Source organism: Scyliorhinus torazame, chromosome 5 (genome assembly GCF_047496885.1).
Source record: "Scyliorhinus torazame isolate Kashiwa2021f chromosome 5, sScyTor2.1, whole genome shotgun sequence".
NCBI classification, from domain to species: Eukaryota; Metazoa; Chordata; class Chondrichthyes; order Carcharhiniformes; family Scyliorhinidae; genus Scyliorhinus; species Scyliorhinus torazame.
The window spans coordinates 75,159,690-75,184,240 of record NC_092711.1 but is presented as its reverse complement, the minus strand read 5'-3'; the positions used below and the strand labels follow the sequence as shown (position 1 = coordinate 75,184,240).

At 45.3% G+C, this 24,551-nt stretch overlaps 1 protein-coding gene across 2 annotated transcripts; it reads right to left on the bottom strand.

Annotated features, from left to right (window-relative positions):
• Positions 1-7,480: 7,480 nt before the first annotated feature.
• On the bottom strand, positions 7,481-23,794 carry LOC140418503 (uncharacterized). Of its 2 annotated transcripts, none has more exons than XM_072501977.1 (2): positions 23,739-23,794; positions 7,481-18,031 (listed from the first exon to the last, which is right to left on the bottom strand). In XM_072501977.1, the coding sequence occupies exon 2, from the start codon at positions 14,724-14,726 to the stop codon at positions 13,773-13,775; it is 954 nt and encodes a 317-aa protein (XP_072358078.1). In that variant the 5' UTR covers positions 14,727-18,031; positions 23,739-23,794; the 3' UTR covers positions 7,481-13,772. The 2 variants fall into 2 exon arrangements, with proteins under 2 accessions (XP_072358078.1, XP_072358079.1); XM_072501978.1 differs by lacking the exon at positions 23,739-23,794 and adding an exon at positions 21,113-22,641.
• Between the last annotated feature and the right edge of the window lie 757 nt (positions 23,795-24,551).

The window sequence follows — 24,551 nt, the reverse complement described above, 5'->3', positions numbered from 1 at the left end:
CCGATGGGGAGTCTGGCGCGTTATCCATTGCGCCACTGGTTCACAAGATAAACACGTCCTTACATCTCGTCCAACAGGTTACACAGACTGTTTATCCCAAAGTGTTTTACAACTCTCAGGGAAATTCTCTCAGGGTCGCCCCGGCGGATTGGATCAGACTCAGGGTTGAATTTGGCGGCAGTGTAAAATACACCAATGCTGTTCCCAGTGTGGGAGGTCATTCCCGAAAAACAGAAAGAATGAACTGGAATTTCTGGGATCGTGTCCAGCGTCTGTTTGTGGGGAAATGCGGTTGGTGAATGGCCAGGCTTGGATAACACTTACCAGGCCATAAAGTGAATGAATTTAAGTTTGGAAATTCCCAGCTCCTTTCTGCTGCAGGTATTTCCCGCCCTGAGCTGCACAATGAACAACAAACCACAGCGATTAAACTAACTTTTATTTCCTGTCGGTTCAACTGGTGTCGGTGTCGGCGATGTTTATGGACAAACTGCAGCTTCTGTGTATGTCTCCCCCGCTGCATTTATTCCGCTGGAACTGACACTCTCATTTTCTGTTTTCATCAAATGTCCAAACGATGTAAAGTTGTGATGATGTCCACCAGAGGGCGAAATGGTCACATGTTTCCTCCTTATCAAATACCCACCACAATATTCACCTGAAGGTTCTGACTCAGTCAATGGTTCCTCTCTGTTTTCAAACATACGAACAGATGAAATAGAAGCAGAAGTTGGCGATTCGGCCCCTTCAGGCTGCTAAGCCATTCAATAAGATGTGGAGATGCCGGTGTTGGACTGGGTGGGCACAGTAAGAAGTCTGACAACACCAGGTTAAAGTCCAACAAGTTTGTTTCGAATCACTAACTTTCGGAGCGCTGCTCCTTCATCGGGTGAGTGAAGAGGTGGGTTCCATAAACATATATATAGACACAGTCAATGATACAAAGACTCGCATTCAAAGTATCATCTTGCATCGTTGACTGTGTCTATATATATGGTTATGGAACCCACCTCTTCATTCACCTGAGGAAGGAGCAGTGCTCCGAAAGCTAGTGATTCAAAACAAACCTGTTGGAATTTAACCTGGTGTTGTAAGACTTCTTACTATTCAACAAGGTGGCTGACCTGTTTGTGTTTCGAATTGCACATTCCCATCATGCAAAGATACGAAATTTGATTCTCTGATAGTAAATGGTCTGTTTTATAGAATGATACACACACGGGAGCACATACTAACGGATAAGATAGAAGCAGAAGTCGGCCATTCGTCCCTTCAGCCTGTTCTGCTATTGTGATACTCTTCTGTGATACTGAATATTCTGTTTTCTAGAATGATGCAGCACATGTGCAGAGTTCGAAAGAAGCTCAACAAACACTCGAGGAACAGCAGCGCATTTTTCCACTGGGCTCAATACAGCTTTCACACTCAGAGTGTGTGCAACAGTCTCACGCTGTAAATGCTGCCCCCATTCTGTGTGTCCTTCCATCGCAGATTTGGGTTTGAATCTTGTTTCCACTTGTTCTTTGTGTCCGGGCGGCAGTTGTTGGTCAATCTGCCATTGACAGCTCCTCCAGACACATCTTTTGTTTCTTTGTTTGTTCCTTTGCTCTGACAGAGAGCTGGCACAGACACGGCAGCCCGAATGGCCTCATTCTGTGGTGTAATTATTCTCTGATTCGATGCTAACCTCACCCTGTGGCCAGCGACCCAAGGCATTTTCTCATTTAATCTCTCCTGACTTGCCCCCTATCAGAGCCCTTTCCTGTTGTTCTGTTTGCTCCCTCCGGGATTTCACTTGCTTCTAATTTTCTACATTTCTAACCTTTCCCGGTTTTAGTGGAAGGTCATGGAGGTGAATGTGATTTTTGTTTTTTGACCACAAATGCTGCCTGACTTCCTGAGTTTTCCCAGCATTTCCGCAGATATCTGATTGTCTTTGGATGGCAATGAAAGTATCTTTTGGTCCAATGATCACTTTCTTACTGGCTCGTTGGTCTAGGGGTAAGATTCTCGCTTCGGGGTTTGGGCTGCAGGAAAATATGGGAGGTCCCGGGTTCAAATCCCGGACGAGCCCTTTGATATTATTTTCTGTTGGTCAACCAACATGTTTTCTTCATTTCTTTGCGGTGCAGACGGCGGGATTCATTCACATTGGGTTTCCTTTGAGAAGCTGAGCTCACGCTGCAGGGAACCAATACGTTCCCAAGAAAACCGAAACATTTTCGAAAAGCTTGACTATGTGAGTGGACATTCACTTATCTCCATTCACTAATCCAGGTGACTCCATGGTGGTGGATTCCGGCAGCTGTCTGTCTGTTTCATTTTATCCATTCGGAAATGTGAACATCACTGGCTTCTCCAGCATTTACTGCCCACAACTATTCGCTATTGAGAAGGTGGCGGTGAGCTGCTTCCTGAACCGCTGCAGTCCATTGGGAAGGTACACCCACAGTGCTGTTAGGGAGGGAGTTCCAGGATTCTGTCCCAGTGACAGTGAAGGAACAGCCGATATATTTCCCAGTCAGGATGGGGAGTGGCTGGGAAGGGAACTTTCAGGGTGCCGGGGTCTTGGGTTTGGAAGGTGCTGTCGAAGATGTCTTTCGTGAGTTCCTGCACCCATCCAGACAAGTGGAGAGTATTCCATCACACTCCTGACTTGTGCCTTGTAGATGGTGGACAGGTTATGTGGAGTTAGGAGGTGAGTTACTCGCTGCAGGATCCCAGCCGCTGACCTGCATTTGTCGCCATTGAACGAATTGTTAATATTTGTGCCGAATCAAAATAGGAGCATCTATGTTCCTGCTCAGTGTACCGGGAATTTTCAGCTTATCCTGAATGCATTTTGAGGTACATGTCAGAGCAAATGACACATGCTTGAAAGTTATTATATTCAGGTAATATTGGACAGTGGATTCACTGGGGGAGTGGTTGGTGGTTGAACAGTGGAATTGTCTCTGGACCAGTGAAGCAGAGAACCAGGCTGGAGCTCTGGGGACCGGGGTTCCACGCGGCAGATTAACTCAGCCACTCAATTCAAGGGCAATTCGGGATGAGAGTAAATGAATAAAGAAAATGTCAATCATGTAACTTTTCCACACTCGGAAATGAATGGGGTTTGATAATGTTTCTGTGCGATTTTAAACCGAGGGCCTTTATGTGTGAAGCTAACATGATAATCACTACACCACAGAAACAGGGAACAGCGCTCAGCGCACTGACCGGGAATAGTAAACTGTGCGTCCTCATTGCACTGAAGAACCTTCAATTATGGGAGTACAATTTGACTGAAAATTAGGCAATTAGCGGAGAAATTGATCTGACATGAGAATCATAAAATGCCACAGCACATTAGAAAACCATTCACAACTAACACGGGTGAACTCTCTGACTGCGATTCCTGCCATTCTCCATCACAGAGTATTTTGCAGGGTATCATTTGGAAATTTGCTGGTGTGTTTAACTATTGAACAACAAATAACAATGATACAACTTAGCTGCAAATTTAGATAAGTAACGTCAATAATGTTTTGAATAATAATAATATGGGACATTTGGTGCGTAAGGGGAACGTGATAACCAGTACACTGAAAAAACAGTTGATTGGCAATGAGCCCATTGGACTTGTGTTTTGAAACTATGTTGTGTTATCTGTAAAAATGATAAAAGTCGAATAAAAATATAGATTGAAAATGAGCAAATCGGTTCGTCTCAATGCCCTTCTCTCTTTCTGTGATCTTGAGGATTCTCTATACCAATTATTCTTCCAATTTGCTTTTGAAAAAGGAGTTTCTGCAGAATCCTTGCTCAGTTTGATTTAATGACAACGTTCCCCTGGTCCAATGACCAGAAGATTTGGACATGAAGATGGTGTAGTTTACAATGTAAACATTATGGAATCATGCAATTGTTTCATATTGAATTTACAAAAGTATATTTTTCAGCTGATGCATCTAGTCATTATTTCTGAGTTGATGACAAAATCTAATTAATTTGATCTACATCCTGTTTACAGAGTCTGTCTATTAGAGAGGGATTTGTGAAGCTTAACAAAGCCCTCTAGAGATCACTTTGCTGAAGTAGTTTACTTTATTAGATTTCAAATGAATTATGAAATGTAGAAATGTCCGTCCAGCAAATATTTCCTCTCATTCAGTGACAACATCATTCTTATGTTCCTTCGAAAAACGTCAATTTTACTCAGTATTTGTTGCATTACTCAAAACTTGATATTATTTGATATTTATGTACTCGACTGAAATCGAGACGCTCTGAAATATACAACATTGAATTGCAAACATGACTGACAAAGAAAATAATACAAGTTCTGTCGCGTTCATTTGAGATTGGCCACGTCAGTTTTTAAACACAATCACATATCTTCACAGGTAGGAGATTAAAGAATGATAAGTTTATTATATTTGACCCTCTTTGTTCTGGGTATGAAACATTCCGCAGCCTAAATCCCGTTCATGTTAATGAAAGGAGGGGTGACAGCAAATCCACGCTGAGCCTGGATTTCCTCATCTCCCTGAGTGGCTTTTCCTGTTTCTCTACCACAAAGCCCGATTTTCAAAAAGGTGTTTTAGTTAAATCTCTGCTATTTCCTCTAATTCAGTAACAGTATCGTTTGTGTCTGTCTGTGTGAGCACACATTACCATTAGATATGTTTCAGATGGTGATTAAAAATGTTCATCTACATCCATAAGTCCATTAAATTCTGTTGTGGACTGAACAAACTGAGAATATCCGAACTGTGTCAAAATGCGATCATCTTTTTCTGATCTTTGCTTCTTCAATATTCACTACCTCCGACTTCTCTGAATGATGTTTGAGGCCGAGATGAGACCAAATATATATCTAATATATGGGATTCAGATGACATGCAGAAACAAACGCATGTTATCCACACTTCCCTTAAACTAAGCGAGAAGTATTCAATGTTCCTGCCCAGTTTTGGATGGAGGACCTTTCGCGAGTTAGATGAACATGATAACCACTACACTACAGAAACAGACAGCAGCGGAGCAGCCAATGGACCTGTGCTATGTTCAACTGCAGTGTCTTGCTGCAGCTTCTGATGGTTAGGCTGAGAGACCATGTCACTTAGTACTCTCCCCTACCTCCCCCACATGTATATTTCTAGCAACTTATTTTCATTTCTTCCATCGATCAGTTTTCCCCCCACCAGTGTGTCACCCCCCCCTCCCCCACCCCACTTGGACAATCTGCCCCCTGTTCCTAGTCTTCCTTTCACTCACTGCTTACTTTTATTCTGCTGTTAAGATTCTAATCTCTTAAACGTGCCTCTCTCAGCACTGTTCTTAGCCTTTATTACCCATTTACATTCCCTTTTTCTTTCTGTCCAAGTCATTTTAGTCATTCTCCACCTATCGCTGGCCAACTATCCAGCTCCACTTCTCTACGAATCCCCTGCCCCCCACCCCTCCCCATCCACTGTCCACCCACAATAGTCTGAATCTGACCCTATTTCCAGGTCTCCAGCTTTGACAAAGAGTCAACCAGACTCGAAACGTCAGCTGCCATCTCGCTTGACAGAAGCTGTCAGACCTGCTGAGGTTGTCCAGTATTTTCTGTTTTTGTTTCTCCGATTGAAGCATCCGCAGTAAGTTGCTTTTATCTTACAATTAGACATGATTGAGACAGTTATTATGTTCATCTGCATCTTTAAACACATTAAATTCTGTTGTGGTTGAACAAACTGCTGATAGCGGAACGGTGTCAAAGCAGGAAAATCTTTATCATTTCATTGCTTCTTGAAAATGCAGCACTTCAGACTTACTGAATCAATTTTTGTGCCTGATGTGAGACTAAATCTCCTATTCCTCTCACATACGAGATGCAGTTAATATTCAGGGACAAATGTATGTGTGGAAAGTTTACCTCAGACTAAATGAGAAGCATTTAATGCTTCTGCCAGTTTCAAACCGAGGACCTTTCATATATTAGTTGACTGTGATAACCTACCTCTTTGCTACAGAGCTGGCAGCACAGGACCTAATGGACCTGTGCAATGTTCAACTGCACAGTCTTGCTGCAGCTTTCAATGGTTCAGCTGGGAGGCCAGGTCACTGATTACAAGAAGACAGCTGTTCCTTTAAAACAAATGTCTCAACTTGTAAGACTGTAAGATATAGAACTTATATTGAACTTAAGCATTTGTTCAGCAAATATCTAACGGAACAATACTCTCTGTTCAATCATTAATGCATCATTCTTATCTTCCTACAGAAACTTTCCACCAATTTTACTCAATATCTGTTTCGTTATTCAACGTTGAACCTCAGTACATTTATTTCTTATATATGACTTCATTTTGAATTGAATAACTCTCGAGGCTTCACTCTGAAATATACACCATTGAATTTCAAATGTGACTGACCAATAAAAGAAAGCGTGTCACTGGGTAATATAAATCCTATGAATCTTTGTTGAGATTAGACCAGAGACAGCTTTTAAACAAAGTAAAATATAGTTAAATGGAAGTGAATTGTGAATTATATGTTGCTTATATTTGATCCCTCTGTGTTTAGGTGTGTAACTTTCTGCAGCCGGGGCAGCACGGTGGTGTAGTGGGTTAGCACTGCTGCCTCACGGCGCCGAGATCCCAGGTTCGATCCCGGCTCTGGGTCACTGTCCGGTGGAGTTTGCACATTCTCCCCGTGTTTGGTGGGTTTCACCCCCACAACCCAAAGATGGGCTGGGTAGGTGGATTGGCCACGCTAAATTGCTCCTTAATTGGAAAAAATGAATTGGGTACTCTAAATTTTTTTAAAAATTCTGCAGCCTAAATCCCGTTCATGTATAAGAAAGGAGGGGTGACAGCAAATCCACACTGAGCCTGGATTTCCTCATCTCCCCGAGTGGCTTTTCCTGTTTCTCCATCATGAAGACAGAATCTTTCAAGAATGTGGTTCAGTTGAATCTCTGCTATTTCCTCGAATTCAGTTACAGTATCGTTTGTGTCTGTCTATATGAGCATACATTACCATTAGGTATGTTTCGGATGGTGATTAAAATGTGAATCTGCGTCTACAAAGTCATTAAATTATTTCGTGAACTGAGCAAACTGCCAAGATCCGCACTTTGTTTTTTCATGTATGGAACGATCTGTCTGGAATGTACACAGAACAATACTTTTCACTGTACTCGGTACACGTGACAATAAATCAAATCCAATCAGAGACAGTTTCTTACTCGTCTTCAGATTGAACAATGAGCCGCCTTAAAAATTATTTTCATGGGAGGTGGGCGTCACTGGCTGGACCAGCATTTACTGCTCATTCCAATTGCCCTTGAACTGCATGTCTTGTGAGGCTATTTCAGAGGGCACTTACAAATCAACCACAACATTGCTGTGGATCTGGAGTCACGTGTAGGCCAGGCCACATAAGGAGAGCAGATTTCCTGAAGGACATTAGTGAACCAGATGAGTTTTTACAACAATCAAGAATGTTATCATTAGACTTTTGAATCGATACTTTTATTAAATTTCAATTTCACCATCTGTCATTGGCAGATTCAATCCCAGATCTCCAGAGCATTAACCTGGGTCTCTGGATTACTCGCCCAGTAACAATACCATTTCTCCAATGCCAAGCCCAGTGTTGGCAGAATATGATGTCTAGTGTGTTCTGTGATCTTGTCTTGCAATGATTCTACAGAACTGCTGGTTACCTAGCCAGAACAATGATTTATTAATGTACACGTGGTACGGTACCGATCAGAAAGCTATACAGACCAAGTTATCACAGAGTTGCATTAGACTCTCTTGGAACTACACTGATGTGCGACTGTCCTCGTTTATGCCTTACAATCTTCTGCTGGTAGATGGATATCACCGGACTGATGTCTGATGCCGCCTGCTGGTGGGAGGTCACACTGCTGAGTAATAATAATAATCTTCTATTGTCACAAGTATGAAGTTCCTGTGAAAAGCCCCCAGTCGCCTCATTCCGGCGCCTGTTCGGGTAACCTGGTACCGGAAATGAACCTGTGCTGCTGGCCTTGTTCTGCATTACAAACCAGCTATCTATCCCACGGAGCTAAACCAGTACATGTAACATTATATACAGGCTTATCATCACAACTCATAACTTCTCAAAATTATGAGGTAATTTAGTTTTTCAAACAAATTCTGATAGCTCTGCAGTTTCTGGAAACATTTTAGTTGAGTGTTATTTTTTAAAATAAAGATCTAGTCTTTGCAATATAATTAACTAATACACCAATTCACTAATGATACTCATCAATGTTCACCACTGAATAATCATGAATGTAATTATTGTATTTTTGCCATGAAATCAATACATAATTAATATAGAAAAGGTACAGAAGGTGAAATGGCTGCAGGAAGCTACATGTTAGAGGTATAAAAGGGCTTCCTTGACCTTGTTACCAATGGCAATGAATACACTATGAAAATAACAATTTTAAAACTGAATATGATTCCACATGCGTACTTAGTTTCCTACATTACAACAGTGAATATATTTCAAAAGTACTCCATTGGATTTAAAACCCTTTAGGAACTCCAGTGGATATGAGGTTTTATAGAAATGTACATTTGTTCTAATTGTCCGCAAACTAGGATATCTTGCACTCGGTGTCCTCACCAGAATAATTGATAAAGATTGAGTCTTAATTTTGTGTAATAACCACGTCATTGACACCATTTTGAATACTCTGCGAAACCCCAGACAAACCATTAGCACAACTATTTGTTCGAAAATAGTTGTATAGAACCTTAGTTAGGCCACACTTGGAGTATAGTGTTCAGTTCTGGTCGCCACACTACCAGAAGGATGTGGAGGCTTTAGAGAGGGTGCAGAAGAGATTTACCAGAATGTTGCCTGGTATGGAGGGCATAAGCTATGAGGAGAGGTTGAATAAACCCGGTTTGTTCTCACTGGAACGACGGAGGTTGAGGGGCGACCTGATAGAGGTATACAAAATTATGAGGGGCATAGACAGAGTGGATAGTCAGAGGCTTTTCCCCAGGGTAGAGGGGTCAATTACTAGGGGGCATAGGTTTAAGGTGAGAGGGGCAAAGTTTAGAGTAGATGTACGAGGCAAGTTTTTTACGCAGAGGGTAGTGGGTGCCTGGAACTCACTACCGGAGGAGGTAGTGGAAGCAGGGACGATAGGGACATTTAAGGGGCATCTTGACAAATATATGAATAGGATGGGAATAGAAGGATACGGACCCAGGAAGTGTAGAAGATTGTAGTTTAGTCGGGCAGTCTGGTCGGCACGGGCTTGGAGGGCCGAAGGGCCTGTTCCTGTGCTGTACATTTCTTTGTTCTTTGCAAAATACAGTGAGTCGTTGTGATTTCGAATACACGGTCTATAAATAGTGTTCAAGTCTCATTGGACTGTAACTTCAAAAAGATAATTTGATACATTCTGAAAAAGAAAACAAAATAGTCGAATTCTGGGATTAAATGGTTCGCTGTACAATGAGCTGGCACGGGGAAAATGGGCCAAATAGACGCCTCTGTGCTCTGGGAGCTTTTGTGTACATGTAAAGCGAGTGGTAACGACCTGGAACCTACTACCTATGAGGGTAGGAGATGCAGAGACGACAGAAGGATTTCAATCGGAAATTGGACAGACACTGAAAGAAATAAACCTGCACAGATTTGGGGATAGAACGGGGCAATGGACAGACTGGCTTCCTCCACAGGGAGCCGACACGGTCTCAAAGGGCTGAATGACCTCATTCTCTACCATCCAGATGCTGTGATCTCAGGGGAGAAATTCAGCTGCTCCAGTCACTCTAACTGACTGGAGTCACTTATCCTTGGTGCCATTCTAGCACAGTGGTTAGCACTGTTGCTCCAGTGCACCAGGGTTCCAGATTCAATTCCCGGTTTGGATCACTGTCTGTGCGGAGACTGCACGTTCTCCCTGTGTCTGCGTGGGTTTCCTCCGTGTGCTCCGGTTTCCTCCCACAAGTCCCAAATGATATGCTTGTTAGGTGAATTGGGCATTCTGAATTCTCCCTGTGTACCAAACAGGCGTCGGAGTGTAGCGACTAGTGGATTTTCGCAGTTACTTCATTGCAGTGTTAATGTAAGCCTACTTGTGACAATAATAAAGATTATTATTGTAAATGTCCTCTACACCCTCTCTAAGAACTTCACATCTTTCCTAAAGTGTGGGGCCCATATATAGGCTTCCATTCCAGAGGGATAGAATTGAAAAGCCAAGAGGAAATGTTCAACTTGTTTAGAACCAGGGTTAGACTACACTGGGAGCATTATAAACATTGGTGATCTCCATTTCGAAAAAGGAAATAGAGGCACTGGAGAAGGTGCAACAAAGATTCATAATATACAGAACAGAGAGCATTTAACACTCAGGAAAGGCTGGGGCTGCTTTTTTCTGGAAAAGAGGAGACTGATGGGTGACCTGATGGAATTTTTAAGGTTATGATGGGATTCAATAATCCAATAGGAATTTCAGTAGACACCTCTTTACCCAGCGAGTGGTGAGAATGTGGAACTCACTACCACAGCGAGTTGCATGAATATGTAAAGCTAGATACATACATGAGGGATAAAGAAATAGAGGGAGATGCTGATGGGGGAGATGTAGAGGGGCGGGTGGAGGATCATGTGAAGCATAAATACTGACACAGACTATGGCTAACCTCAGCCGGTATGGGAATTTAACCTGTGCTGTTGGTGTCACTCAGCACAAATCAGCCATCCAGCCAACTGAGCTAACCATCCCCGTGTAAATCTGTAATAATTCCTTAAATATTAGTGACTGCCTGTCACCCGCCATACTATTTAATGTTGTTTCCCAGTGCACCTCAGACAACTTGCCCCTCATACTCTGATAGTTTTCTTCTGTGAGGAACACCAAGATAAATTAAACAAAAGAGCCATATAACCACCATAGCCCATCTTCATGGCAATGCGGCATGATTTTGGGGGTTTCCAAAGAGAATGAAACATCTTAACACCTCCAAACACGCTTTCGCTCTTTGATCCTTGTGAAATGTGCAACCAGATATCCGCAAGAAGGCTCAGAAAGAATCAGCCCACTGGAGACAAAATCGTGAGACAGGCCAGTCCAGCAGAAAGAAACCCTCCGTCCATCCAGATTGACCAACAGAATGAACAAAATGCAGTCTGGATGTAATTGAGAACAGAAACAATAACAGCAGAATCCAATCCCTGTAATCAGTTGTGAACCTGTCGGTGTCTCAGAAAGTGTGATGAATTACTAAATCCCTTCGCACATTGAGGGCAGGTGAATGGCCTCTCCCCAGTATGAACTCCCTGGTGTGACTGCAGACGGCATAACCGAGTGAATCGCGCAAATAGACATAAACGGGTGTGAGATCATCGGGATTATGGAGACATGGCTGCAGGATGACCAGGGATGGGAACTGAATATATTCAGTATTTAGGAAGGACAGACAAAAAGGAAAAGGCAGTGGCGTGGCAGTGCTGGTTAAAGAGGAAATTAATACAATAGTGAGGAAGGATATTAGCTCTGACGATGTGGAATCTGTATGGGTAGAGCTGAGAAACACCAAGGGGCAAAATAATTAGTGGGCATCGTATACAGACCCCAAACTGCAGTGGTGATGTTGGGAATGGCACAAAACAGGAAATTAGGCTGATTGTATAATAGGGGACAAAGAAATGGGTGAGCAAGGAAATACATAATTTGCTTCTTTCTTCACAAAGCAGACACCAGAAATGTTGGGGAACGCAGGATTTAGTGAGAGGGAGGAACTGAAGGAGATCAATATTAAGAGAGAAATAGTGTCGGGGAAATTGATGGGATTGAAGGCTGATAAATCCCCAGGGCCTGATAATCTGCAACTCAAAGTACTTAAAGAAGTGGCTCCAGAAATAGTGGATGCATTGGTGGTCATCTTCCAGGATTCTACAGACTCTGGAACAATTCCTGCAGATTGGAGGGCGGTTTATGTAATTCCACGATGTAAAAAGGGATATGGAGAGAAAACAGGGAATTATAGACCAGTAAGCCTGACATCGGCAGTGAGGAAAATTCTAGAATCCATTCTCATAGATTTTATAGCAAAGCACTTAGAAACCAGTGGCAGGATCGGATAGTCAGCATGGATTGATGAAGGGGAAATCATGCTTGACAAATCGACTGGAATTCTTTGAAGGTGTAACTGGTAGAGTTGATGATGGGGAGCCAGTGGATGTGGTATATTTGGGCTTTCAGATGGCTTTTGACCAAAGTCTCACATAAGATATTGGTGTGTAAAATTAAAGCACATGGGATTAGTGGTAGTGTGTTGAGATAGATAGAAAACTGGTTGGCAGACAGGAAACAAAGAGTAGGAATTAATGGGTCTTTTTCAAGTTGGCAGGCAGTGACTAGTGGGGTACCGCAGGGATCGGTGCGAGGACCCCAGATATTCACAAGATATATTAATGATGTTTTTAAAAATTTAAAGTACCCAATTCCTTTTTTCCAATTGAGGGGCAATTTAGCGTCGCCAATTCACCTACCCTGGGTTATGGGGGTGAGACCCACGGAGACACTTGTATCCACATGGACAGTGACCCAGGCAGGATTGAACCCTGGTCCTCAGCAGTGAGGCAGCAGTGCTGACCACTGCACCACCTTATACATTAACGATTTAGATGAGGGAACTTAATGCAATATCTCCAAATTTGCAGATGCCACCAAGTTGCATGGGAGAGTGAGCTGCGAGGAGGATGCAGAGATCCTTCAGTGTGATTTGGACAAGTTGAGTGAGTGGGCAAATGAATGGCAGATGCAGTTTAATTTGTAGAAATGCGAGGTTGTCCACTTTGATACCAAAAAAAAAGGCAGACTATTATCTGAATGGCCATAGATTAGGAGAGGGGAATGTGCAACGAGACCTGGGTATCCTCGTACACCAGTCACTGAAGGTAAGCGTGCAACTACAGCAGGCGGTAAAGATGGCAAATGGTATGCTAGCCTTCATCGTGAGCGGATTGGAGTACAGGAGCAGGAATATCTTGCTGTCATTATACAGGGCCTTGGCGAGGCCATACCTGGAATATTGTGTGCAGTTTTGGTCTCCTTATCTGAGGAAGGATGTTCTTGCTCTAGAGGGAGTGCAGCGAAGGTTTACGAGACTGCTTCCTGGGATGGTGGGACTGTCGTATGAGAGATTGAATCAGTTAGGATTATATTTGCTGGAGTTCAGAAGAATGGGGGTCTCATAGAAACCTGCAAGAAAGGTTATCCCGATGGTGGGAGTGTACAGAACCAGAGGCCGCAGTCTGAGGGTACGGGGTAGACCATTTAGACAGAGATGAGGAGAAATGTCTTCAGAGAGTGGTGAGCCTGTGGAATTTTTAACCACAGGAAATAGTAAGCATTATATGCTTTCAAGAAGCAGTTAGATATAACACAGAGCGAAGGGGATCAAAGGGCAGCATGGTAGCACAGTGGTTAGCACTGTGGTTTCGCAGCATCATGATCCCAGGTTTAATTCCCGGGTGGGTCACTGTCTGTGTGGAGTCTGCACTTTCTCCCCGTTTCTGCGTGGGTTTCCTCCGGGTGCTCAGGTTTCCTCCGACCAGTCCCGAGCGACGTGCTGTTAGGTAATTTGGACATTCTCCCTCTATGTACCCGAACAGGCGCCGGAATATGGCTTTTCACAGTAACTTCATTTCAATGTAAGAGTACTTGTGACAAGATAGATTATTAATTAAGGATATGGAGGGGAAAGCGGGATTAGGCTATGGATGATAAGCAATAATCATAATGAATGGCGGAGCAGGCGCAAAGAGACAAATGGCCTCTTCCTGCTCCTATTTTCGATGTAATCCCTTCCCACACTAAGAGCAGGTGAATGGCCTCTCCCCAGTGTGAACTCGCTGGTGTGTCTGCAGACTGGATAACTGTGTGAATCTATTCCCACAGAGGGAGCAGGTGAATGGCTTCTCCCCAGCATGAACTCGCTGATGCTCTGCAGGATGGATGAATCAATAAATCCCTTCCCACACTGAGAGCAGGTGAACAGTTTCTCCCCAGTGTGAACTCGCTGATGGTTCCTTAGGTTGGATGAAGCTCGGATTCTCTGCTCGCACCGAGAGCAGGTGAATGGCTTCTCCCCAGTGTGAACTCGCTGGTGTGTTTGCAGACTGGATGACTGAGTGAATCCCTTCCCACACTGACAGCAGGTGAACGGGCGCTCACCAGTGTGAACTCGCTGATGGATCCGCAGGTTAGGTAAATCACGGAATCCCTTCCCACACTGAGAGCAGGTGAATGGCCTCTCCCCGGTGTGAACATGCTGGTGTTTCCGCAGGGTGGATGAATCAATAAATCCCTTCTCACACTGAGAACAGGTGAATGGTCTCTCCCGAGTGTGAACTCGCTGGTGTGACTGCAGGTTGGATAAAGTATGGAATCCCTTCCCACACTGAGAGCAGGTGAATGGCCTCCCCCCAGTGTGAATTCGCTGATGTCTCCGCGGGTTGGATAAAGCACGGAATCTCTGCCCACACTGAGAGCAGGTGAATGACTTCTCCCCAGTGTGAACTCGCTGATGTGCCTGCAGGTTAGATAACCGAGTGAATCCCTGTCCACACTGAGGGCAGGTGAACAGCCTCTCCCCAATGTGACTGCGTCGATGAGTTTCCAGCTCAGATGGGAATCTGTATCCCTTCCCACAGTCCCCACATTTCCACGGTTTCTCCATGTTTTGCATCTCATCGTGTCTCTCCAGATTGGACAATCAGTGGAAGCCTTGTCTACACACAGAACATGTGTCTCTCCTCACTGTGAATGGTGTGATGGTTTTTCAGGCTGTGTAATAGTTGCAGCTCTTTTCACAGTCAGTTCACTGGAACACTCTCACTCGGGTGTGTGTTGAGTGGGTCTCGGTGCTTTTCCAGTCACCCTCACGTTTAAAATCTTTTGAAGCCGACAGATCAGACAAACATTTCTCCTTCTCACCGATGATATTCATAGCCCAATGATATTCAGATCAGAAGGAATCGTTTGCGTTTGTCATGAGTTTGATGTCATGTTTGAGACTTCTGTCTGCAATTCCTCCTCTTCTAATATCCTTTAAAAAGAATTTATAAAAATTATCATTGTTGGTACAGGATAGAAATTCGGAGTAGACGATTCACCTACCCTGGGTTATGGGGGCGAGACCCACGGAGACAGCTGTATCCACACGGACAGTGACCCAGGCAGGATTTAACCCTGATCCTCAGCACAGTGAGGCAGCAGTGCAAACCACTGCACCACCTTGTATATTAACGATTTAGATGAGGGAACAAAATGCAACATCTCCAAATTTGCAGATGACACCACTTTGCGTGTGGGGGCGGGGTGAGCTCTGAGGAGGATGCAGAGATCCTTCAGTGTGATTTGGGCAAGTTGAGTGAGTGGGCAAATGAATGGCAGATGCAGTTTAATTTGTAGAAATGCAAGGTTGTCCACTTTGATACCAAAAACAAGGCGGCAGACTATTATCTGAACAGCCATAGATTAGGAGAGAGGAATGTGCTACGAGACCTGGGTATCCTCGTACACCAGTCACTGAAGGAAAGCATGCAACTACAGCAGGCGGTAAAGATGGCAAATGGTAAGCTAGTCTTCATTGCGAGCGGATTAGAGTACAGGAGCAGGAATATCTTGCTGTCATTATACAGGGCCTTGGCAAGGCCATACCTGGAATATTTTGTGCAGTTTTGGTCTCCTTATCTGAGGAAGGATGTTCTTGCTCCAGAGGGAGTGCAGCGAAGGTTTACCAGACTGATTCCTGGGATGGTGGGACTGACGTATGAGAGATTGAATCAGTTACGATTATATTTGTTGGAGTTCAGAAGAATGGGGGATCTCATAGAAACCTGTAATATTGTAAGAGGACGGGACAGGGTAGATGCAGGATAGATTTTCCCGATGGTGGGAGTGTACAGAACGAGAGGTCGCAGTCTGAGGATACGGGGTAGACCATTTAGACAGAGATGAGGAGAAATGTCTTCAACCAGAGAGTGGTGAGCCCGTGGATTTTTTTTAACCACAGGAAATAGTAAGCATTATATGCATTCAAGAAGCAGTTAGATATAACACCAAGAGCGAAGGGGATCAAAGGGCAGCAAGGTAGCACAGTGGTTAGCACTGTGGTTTCACAGCATCACGATCCCAGGTTTAATTCCCGGCTGGGTCACTGTCTGTGTGGAGTCTGCACTTTCACCCCGTTTCCGCGTGGGTTTCCTCCGGGTGCTCCGGTGTCCTCCGACCAGTCCCGTGTGTCGTGCCGTTAGGTAAGTTGGACATTCTGAATTCTCCCTCTATGTACCCGAACAGGCGCCGGAATGTGGCATTTAACAGTAACTTCATTTCAATGTAAGAGTACTTGTGACAAGAAAGATTATTAATTAAGGATATGGAGGGGAAAGCGGGATTAGGCTATGGATGATAAGCAGTAATCATAATGAATGGCGGAGCAGGCGCAAAGAGACAAATGGCCTCTTCCTGCTCCTATTTTCGATGTAATCCCTTCCCACACTAAGAGCAGGTGACTGGCCTCTCCCCAGTGTGAACTCGCTGGTGTGTCTGCAGACTGGATAACTGAGTGAATCCCTTCCCACACTGAGAGCAGGTGAATGGCCTCTCCCCAGTGTGAACTCGCTGGTGTTTCTGCAGACTGGATAACTGTGAATCTATTCCCACAGAGGGAGCAGCTGAATGGCCTCTCCCCAGTGTGAACTCGCTGATGTCTCTGCAGGGTGGATGAATCAATAAATCCCTTCCCACACTGAGAGCAGTTGAATGGCCTCTCCCCAGTGTGAACTCGCTGGTGTGTCTGCAGAATGTCATAAATCACTGAATGTGTTCCCACACTGAGAGCAGGTGAACAGTTTCTCCCCAGTGTGAACTCGCTGATGGTTCCTTAGGTTGGATGAAGCTCGGAATCTCTGCCCACACTGAGAGCAGGTGAATGGCTTCTGCCCAGTGTGAACTCGCTGGTGTGTCTGCAGACTGGATGACTGAGTGAATCCCTTCCCACACTGAGAGCAGGTGAACGGGCGCTCACCAGTGTGAACGCGCTGATGGATCCGCAGGTTGGGTAAATCACGGAATCCCTTCCCACACTGAGAGCAGGTGAATGGCCTCTCCCCAGTGTGAACCCGCTGATGTGACCGCAGGATGGATAACTGAGTAAATCCTTTCCCACACTGAGAGCAGGTGAACGGTCTCTCCCCAGTGTGAATTCGCTGGTGTGTCTGCAGGGTGGATAAATCACTGAATCCCTTCCCACACTGAGAACAGGTGAATGGTTTCTCCCTCGTGTGAACTTGCTGGTGTGACTGCAGGTTGGATAAAGTATGGAATCCCTTCCCACACTGAGGGCAGGTGAACGGCCTCTCCCCAGTGTGAAGTCGCTGATGTCTCCGAAGGTTGGATAAAGCACTGAATCTCTGCCCACACTGAGAGCAGGTGAACGGCCTCTCCCCAGTGTGACTGCGTCGATGCGTTTCCAGCTGAGATGGGAATCTGTATCCCTTCCCACAGTCACCACATTTCCACGGTTTCTCCATGTTTTGCATCTCCTCGTGTGTCTCCAGATTGGACAATCAGCAGACGCCTTGTCTACACACAGAACATGTGCACTGTCTCTCCTCACTGTGAATGGTGTGATGTTTTTCCAGGCTGCGTAATAGTTGAAGCTCTCTTCACAGTCAGTTCACTGGAACTCTCTCACTCGGGTGTGTGTTGTGTGGGTCTCGGGGCTTTTCCAGTCACACTGATCCTTCCACAGTCAGTTCACTGGAACACTCTCACTTGGGTGTTTTTGTTGTGTGGGTTTCGGTGCTTTTCCAGTCACATTCATGTTTAAAATCTTTTGAAGTCGACAGATCGGACAATCATTTCCCCCTTCTCGCCGATGATATTCAGAGCCTGATGATATTCAGATCAGAAGGAATCATTTGAGTTTGTCATGAGTTTGATGTGATGTTTGATATTTCTGTCTGCAATTCCTCGTCTTCCAATATCCTTTAAAAACAATTTATAAAAGTTATCAATGTTGGTACAGGATTGAAATTCGGAGCAGACAATTCGAGTTTCTATGGAACATTATTTCCTCTCTTGTGTTCGAGCTTCCGGGTCATAACATAGAACAAACAGTGCAGAAGGCCATTCGGCCCACGTGTCTGCACCGACTCACTTAAGCCCTCACTTCCACCCAATAACTCAATAACCCCTCCTAACCTTTTTGGACATTAAGGCCAATCCACCTAACCTGCACGTCTTTGGACTGTGGGAGGAAACCGGAGCACCTGGAGGAAACCCACGCAGACACGGGGAGAACGTGCAGACTCCGCACAGACAGTGATCCAGCGGGTAATCGAACCTGGGACCCTGGCACTGTGAAGCCACAGTGCTATCCATTTGTGTTACCATGCTACCCGTTGCTGTAGAATAAAGGAGGCAAGAGCTCTGCTTCTCCACAAACACATTTGTTTCTTTGATCCAACATCACACACAAATCTCTATGAACAAATAGTGCCACCTGTAACCCCTTTATGTATCAGTGGCTTCTATTGGATAATTGACATCAACAATCTCCCTCCATTCTCACTTTGGAACTGAAGAAAGGGATTAGGAGAGCTAAGAGAGGGCATGAACAATCTTTGGCGGGTAGGATCAAGGAAAACCCCAAGGCCTTTTACACATATGTGAGAAATATGAGAATGGCTAGAGCGAGGGTAGGTCCGATCAAGGACAGTAGCGGGAGATTGTGTATTGAGTCTGAGGAGATAGGAGAGGACTTTTCGTCTGTATTTACAAATGAGAGGGGCGATATTGTTGGAGAGGACAGTGTGAAACAGACTGGTAAGCTCGAGGAAATACTTGTTAGGAAGGAAGATGTGTTGGGCATTTTGAAAAACTTGAGGATAGACAAGTCCCCCGGGCCTGACGGGATAGATCCAAGGATTCTATGGGAAGCAAGAGATGAAATTGCAGAGCCGTTGGCAATGATCTTTTCGTCCTCACTGTCAACAGGGGTGGTACCAGGGGATTGGAGAGTGGCGAATGTCGTGCCCCTGTTCAAAAAAGGGACTAGGGATAACCCTGGGAATTACAGGCCAGTTAGTCTTACTTCGGTGGTAGGCAAAGTAATGGAAAGGGTACTGAAGGATAGGATTTCTGAGCATCTGGAAAGATACTGCTTGATTAGGGATAGTCAGCACGGATTTGTGAGGGGTAGGTCTTGCCTTACAAGTCTTATTGAATTATTTGAGGAGGTGACCAAGCATGTGGATGAAGGTAAAGCAGTGGATGTAGTGTACATGGATTTTAGTAAGGCATTTGATAAAGTTCCCCATGGTAGGCTTATGCAGAAAGTAAGGAGGCATGGGATAGTGGGAAATTTGGCCAGTTGGATAACGAACTGGCTAACCGATAGAAGTCAGAGAGTGGTGGTGGATGGCAAATATTCAGCCTAGATCCCAGTTACCAGTGGCGTACCGCAGGGATCAGTTCTGGGTCCTCTGCTGTTGGTGATTTTCATCAATGACTTGGATGAGGGAGTTGAAGGGTGGGTCAGTAAATTTGCAGACGATACGTAGATTGGTGGAGTTGTGGATAGTAAGGAGGGCTGCTGTCGGCTGCAAAGAGACATAGATAGGATGCAGAGCTGGGCTGAGAAGTGGCAGATGGAGTTTAACCCTGAAAAGTGTGAGGTTGTCCATTTTGGAAGGACAAATATGAATGCGGAATACAGGGTTAACGGTAGAGTTCTTGGCAATGTGGAGAAGCAGAGAGATCTTGGGGTCTATGTTCATACATCTTTGAAAGTTGCCACTCAAGTGGATTGAGCTGTGACGAAGGCCTATGGTGTGCTTGCGTTCATTAACAGAGGGATTGAATTTAAGAGCTGTGAGGTGATGATGCAGCTGTACAAAACTTTGGTAAGGCCACATTTGGAGTACTGTGTACAGTTCTGGTCACCTCATTTTAGGAAGGATGTGGAAGCTTTGGAAAAGGTGCAAAGAAGATTTACCAGGATGTTACCTGGAATGGAGAGTAGGTCTTACGAGGAAAGGTTGAGGGTGCTAGGCCTTTTCTCATTAGAATGGAGAAGGATGAGGGGCGACTTGATAGAGGTTTATAAGATAATCAGGCGAATAGATAGAGTAGACAGTCAGAGACTTTTTCCCCGGGTGGAACAAACCATTCCAAGGGGACATAAATTTAAGATGAAAGGTGGAAGATATAGGGGGATGTCAGAGGTAGGTTCTTTACCCAGAGAGTAGTGGGGGCATGGAATGCACTGCCTGTGGAAGTAGTTGAGTCGGAAACATTAGGGACCTTCAAGCAGCTATTGGATAGGTACATGGATTACGGTAAAATGATATAGTGTAGATTTATTTGTTCTTAAGGGCAGCACGGTAGCATTGTGGATAGCACAATTGCTTCACAGCTCCAGGGTCCCAGGTTCGATTCCGGCTTGGGTCACTGTCTGTGCGGAGTCTGCACGTCCTCCCCGTGTCTGCGTGAGTTTCCTCCGGGTGCTCCGGTTTCCTCCCACAGTCCAAAGATGTGCAGGGTAGGTGGATTGGCCATGATAAATTGCCCTTAGTGTCCAAAATTGCCCTTGGTGTTGGGTGGAGGTGTTGAGTTTGGGTGGGGTGCTCTTTCCAAGAGCCGGTGCAGACTCAGGGGGCCGAATGGCCTCCTTCTGCACTGTAAATTCAATGATAATCTATGATTAATCTAGGACAAAGGTTCGGCACAACATCGTGGGCCGAAGGGCCTGTTCTGTGCTGTATTTTCTATGTTCTATGTTCTCTGCTGTATCTAATATTCACCCTCCCAATTCTCTTGAAGGTGCTGGTTCATGTTGATAGACACAGCCAAGCTCAAGTCACTGCATCCTGACCAGGACACAGAGATTATAATAGGAGCAAGAATAGGCCATTCGGCTTACCGAGTCTGCTCCACCATTCAATGAGATCCTTGGCCGATCTACCTCAGCACCATTTTCCCACACGATCCCCATATCTTTTGATATCTTCAATATCTACATATCTTCAATATCTACAAACCTATCAATATTTGTCTTGAACATACCTGATGACTGAGGTGCACATTCCTCTGGGGTAGAGAATTCCAAAGCTTCACCACATCCTCGAGTGAAGAAAGCCCACATTTCGAGTGACCAATTATTTTTTTCCAATTAATGTGCAATTTAGCATGGCCAATCCACCTACCTTGCACATCTTTGGGTTGTGGATGTGAGACGCATGCAAACACGGGAAGAATGTGCAAACTCCACCCGGACAGTGACCCAGGGCTGGGATCGAACACGGGTCCTTGGCGCCGTGAGGCAGCAATGCTAACCATGGTGCGAGCAGAGACCATTCTTTTTGTCAAACAAATAAATGCGACAACCTGTTAAGGACATGGGTGGGAGGAGTTGGAAACACTTTGTGGAGCCGTGAACCTACATGGAAATATTTTTTCCCCATAATAAATTTTGGCTCAAATCATCAATGAGGACTCTGATCTCTGGCAAGGAAGGAAACCCTGGCAGGTGGGAGGAGAGGATTCACAAACACCCGCTGGAGGCCCCAAACACCCATAAGACCCATTGATTTTATTGTAAGTCTGCAGACAGGAGCTGGAGAACAGAACCCAGGCAGAGGAGAGGGAGGGAGAAAACTTGGAGTGGAGGAAGAAAATGGTGCAGATGGTGAGATGGGTTTGGATTTCAGCCCAGGGAAGAGAGAGAGTATGTGGGATGGGGAAAAATGTTCCTGAGAAACTAGAATTGTCTGTTCAGAATTTCTATACTGGATTGACAGTGATGGCATTTGTTTATTTTTAATTTAAAAAATTTAAGATTACCCAATTTTCTTTCTCCCAATTGAGGCGTAATTTTAGCGAGGCCAATTCACCTACCCTGCACATCTTTTTGGATTCTGGGGGTGAGTCCCACACAGACACGGGGAGAATGTGCAAACTCCATACGGACAGTGACCCAGGGCCGGGATCAAACCCCGATCCTTGGCTACCGGCTGGGCCACCGTGCCTGCCCCTAGTGATGACTTTTATCAACTTCTTTTATAGGATATTACAAGGGGAGGATTTACTGATGGAAACTCAAATCAAACTTCACATCAAGATTTAACAGAGTCACTTCATTCATCAGGACCTGAATATCATTGGCCTGTGAATGTGGAAGAAGAAATGTTTGTCTGCTCTGTCTGTATAAAAAGATTTTCTTCTGAAAAAAATAAATTTAGATTTCCCAATTTATTTTTCCAATTAAGGGGCAATTTTAGCGTGGCCAATCCACCTACCCTGAACATCTTTGGGTTGTGGAGGTGAGACCCACGCAGACACGGGAAGATTGTGCAAACTCAACACAGACAGTGACCCGGGGCCGGCATCGATACCAGATCCTCAGCGCCATAGGCAACAGTGCTAACCACTGCATTACCCTGCCACCCCTAGGGTTGTGTGTTTCTGACATGGGTCTCATTGTGACTGAACAGAGCCACACTTGAGGTAGAATCCTCAAGAGTATTGAAAGTCAGAGAGATCTAGGAGTACAGGTCCACAGGTCATTGAAAGGGGCAACACAGGTGGAGAAGGTAGTCAAGAAGGCATACGGCATGCTTGCCTTCATTGGCCGGGGCATTGAGTATAAGAATTGGCAAGTCATGTTGCAGCTGTATAGAACCTTAGTTAGGCCACACTTGGAGTATAGTGTTCAATTCTGGTCGCCACACTACCAGAAGGATGTGGAGGCTTTAGAGAGGGTGCAGAAGAGATTTACCAGAATGTTGCCTGGTATGGAGGGCATAAGCTATGAGGAGCGATTGAATAAACTCGGTTTGTTCTCACTGGAACGAAGGAGGTTGAGGGGTGACCTGATAGAGGTATACAAAATTATGAGGGGCATAGACAGAGTGGATAGTCAGAGGCTTTTCCCCAGGGTAGAGGGGTCAATTACTAGGGGGCATAGGTTTAAGGTGAGAGGGGCAAGGTTTAGAGTAGATGTACGAGGCAAGTTTTTTACGCAGAGGGTAGTGGGTGCCTGGAACTCGCTACCGGAGGAGGTAGTGGAAGCAGGGACGATAGGGACATTTAAGGGGCATCTTGACAAATATATGAATAGGATGGGAATAGAAGGATACGGACCCAGGAAGTGTAGAAGATTGTAGTTTAGTCGGCACGGGCTTGGAGGGCCGAAGGGCCTGTTCCTGTGCTGTACATTTCTTTGTTCTTTGTTGTTCTTTGGGGTCAGGTATCCGTTGAGTTATTGGGAACCATGGTGCAGAATTGCTTGCTTGCTTCTTTCCTTCTCTGTTGCTACTCTGATCAGCAATTAGATGTTTGGGTCTGTGAAAACCGGGGCAATGGGAGGTCAAGTTCCAAGACGAAAGTGTATTGCTGTTTGCTGGCCAGGTTGTCTCCATTCTGAGCAATGTGGAATAAGCTTCTCCCAATAATTGAAAATATTGCCCCCAACAAACATGGCGACCGCACATGCGCTCTCCTGCTCATTGTCCCGAGTAAAGATGGCGGTCATTATTCCTCACCGATCACTGGATCCTCTCAGTCCCGCTCCGTGAAATGGGATAACTAGGAAGTAGTTTTTCCGGGTATGGGCTTGCACAACATGTTTAAAAAACTGTTACACCCACCAGCCAGACCTATCGCTCCCTGCGTTGCACAATATTCCTCTTACCCTTTGTGGATCCGAGATAAAATCTCTCCATCGCCATTACCCGCACTGCGCATGCTTCAGTCGAAGTCCCACCCACCCACATTCACTCCGATTGGTTGGAGTATCATCCACTACCGCTCGGTTCTCCAGTCCCGCCCCCTCTTCCGATTCAGCCGGCACTGCCGTCAATCACTCCCCGAGCATTGTGATGTGGGCATGCGCAGTGCGGTTCATGTCCAGGGACAGAGCGCCCTGCCCCGCACTACGTCCACTCGCGCCTGTGTCGGGGAAAAGCCCGAGCAGCTTTCACCGGTTCAGCTGCTGTATCCGAGCTTCGCATTCTGGGCTTGGACGGGGTTTTTATGAAGCCACCGGCTCCATCCCTCCCTCATGACTTACCCGGCGGTATCAGATCGACTGAGAATTTCCAAACCGCCTCAACCGGAGTTACTGCAGGCACTGCGCATGCTCCAGCTCGCCATGCCCGGGGAGTGATTGACGGCAGCTCCGAGCCAATTGGAATAGGAGGCGGGAGTGGAGGACCGAGCGGGAAAGGCTTGTCCTCCAACCAATCGGAGGGAATGGGGGGCGGGGCTGGGCCCGGATCTCCCTCATTGGCTGAAACTCTGCATCATTTTGAAAACTGATTTGTCTCAACTCCAGAAGAAAACTGGAGCTTTCTGTTTGTGGCTTTAAACAGGTTCTTCATGTTGTTGCAGGAAAGTGAGGTCTGTCGAATGTTAGGTTTTACACAGCACACCGTCAGCCTGCGGTTTCACGCTGGGTAAAGAATCTGCAAACAAGGCAAGAGAATAAACAATTCATGGTAGGACC

Bases quoted from the DNA above. Each gene is read 5' to 3' on its own strand.
- LOC140418503 (XM_072501977.1), bottom strand. From the start codon at position 14,726: ATGCAAAACATGGAGAAACCGTGGAAATGTGGGGACTGTGGGAAGGGA.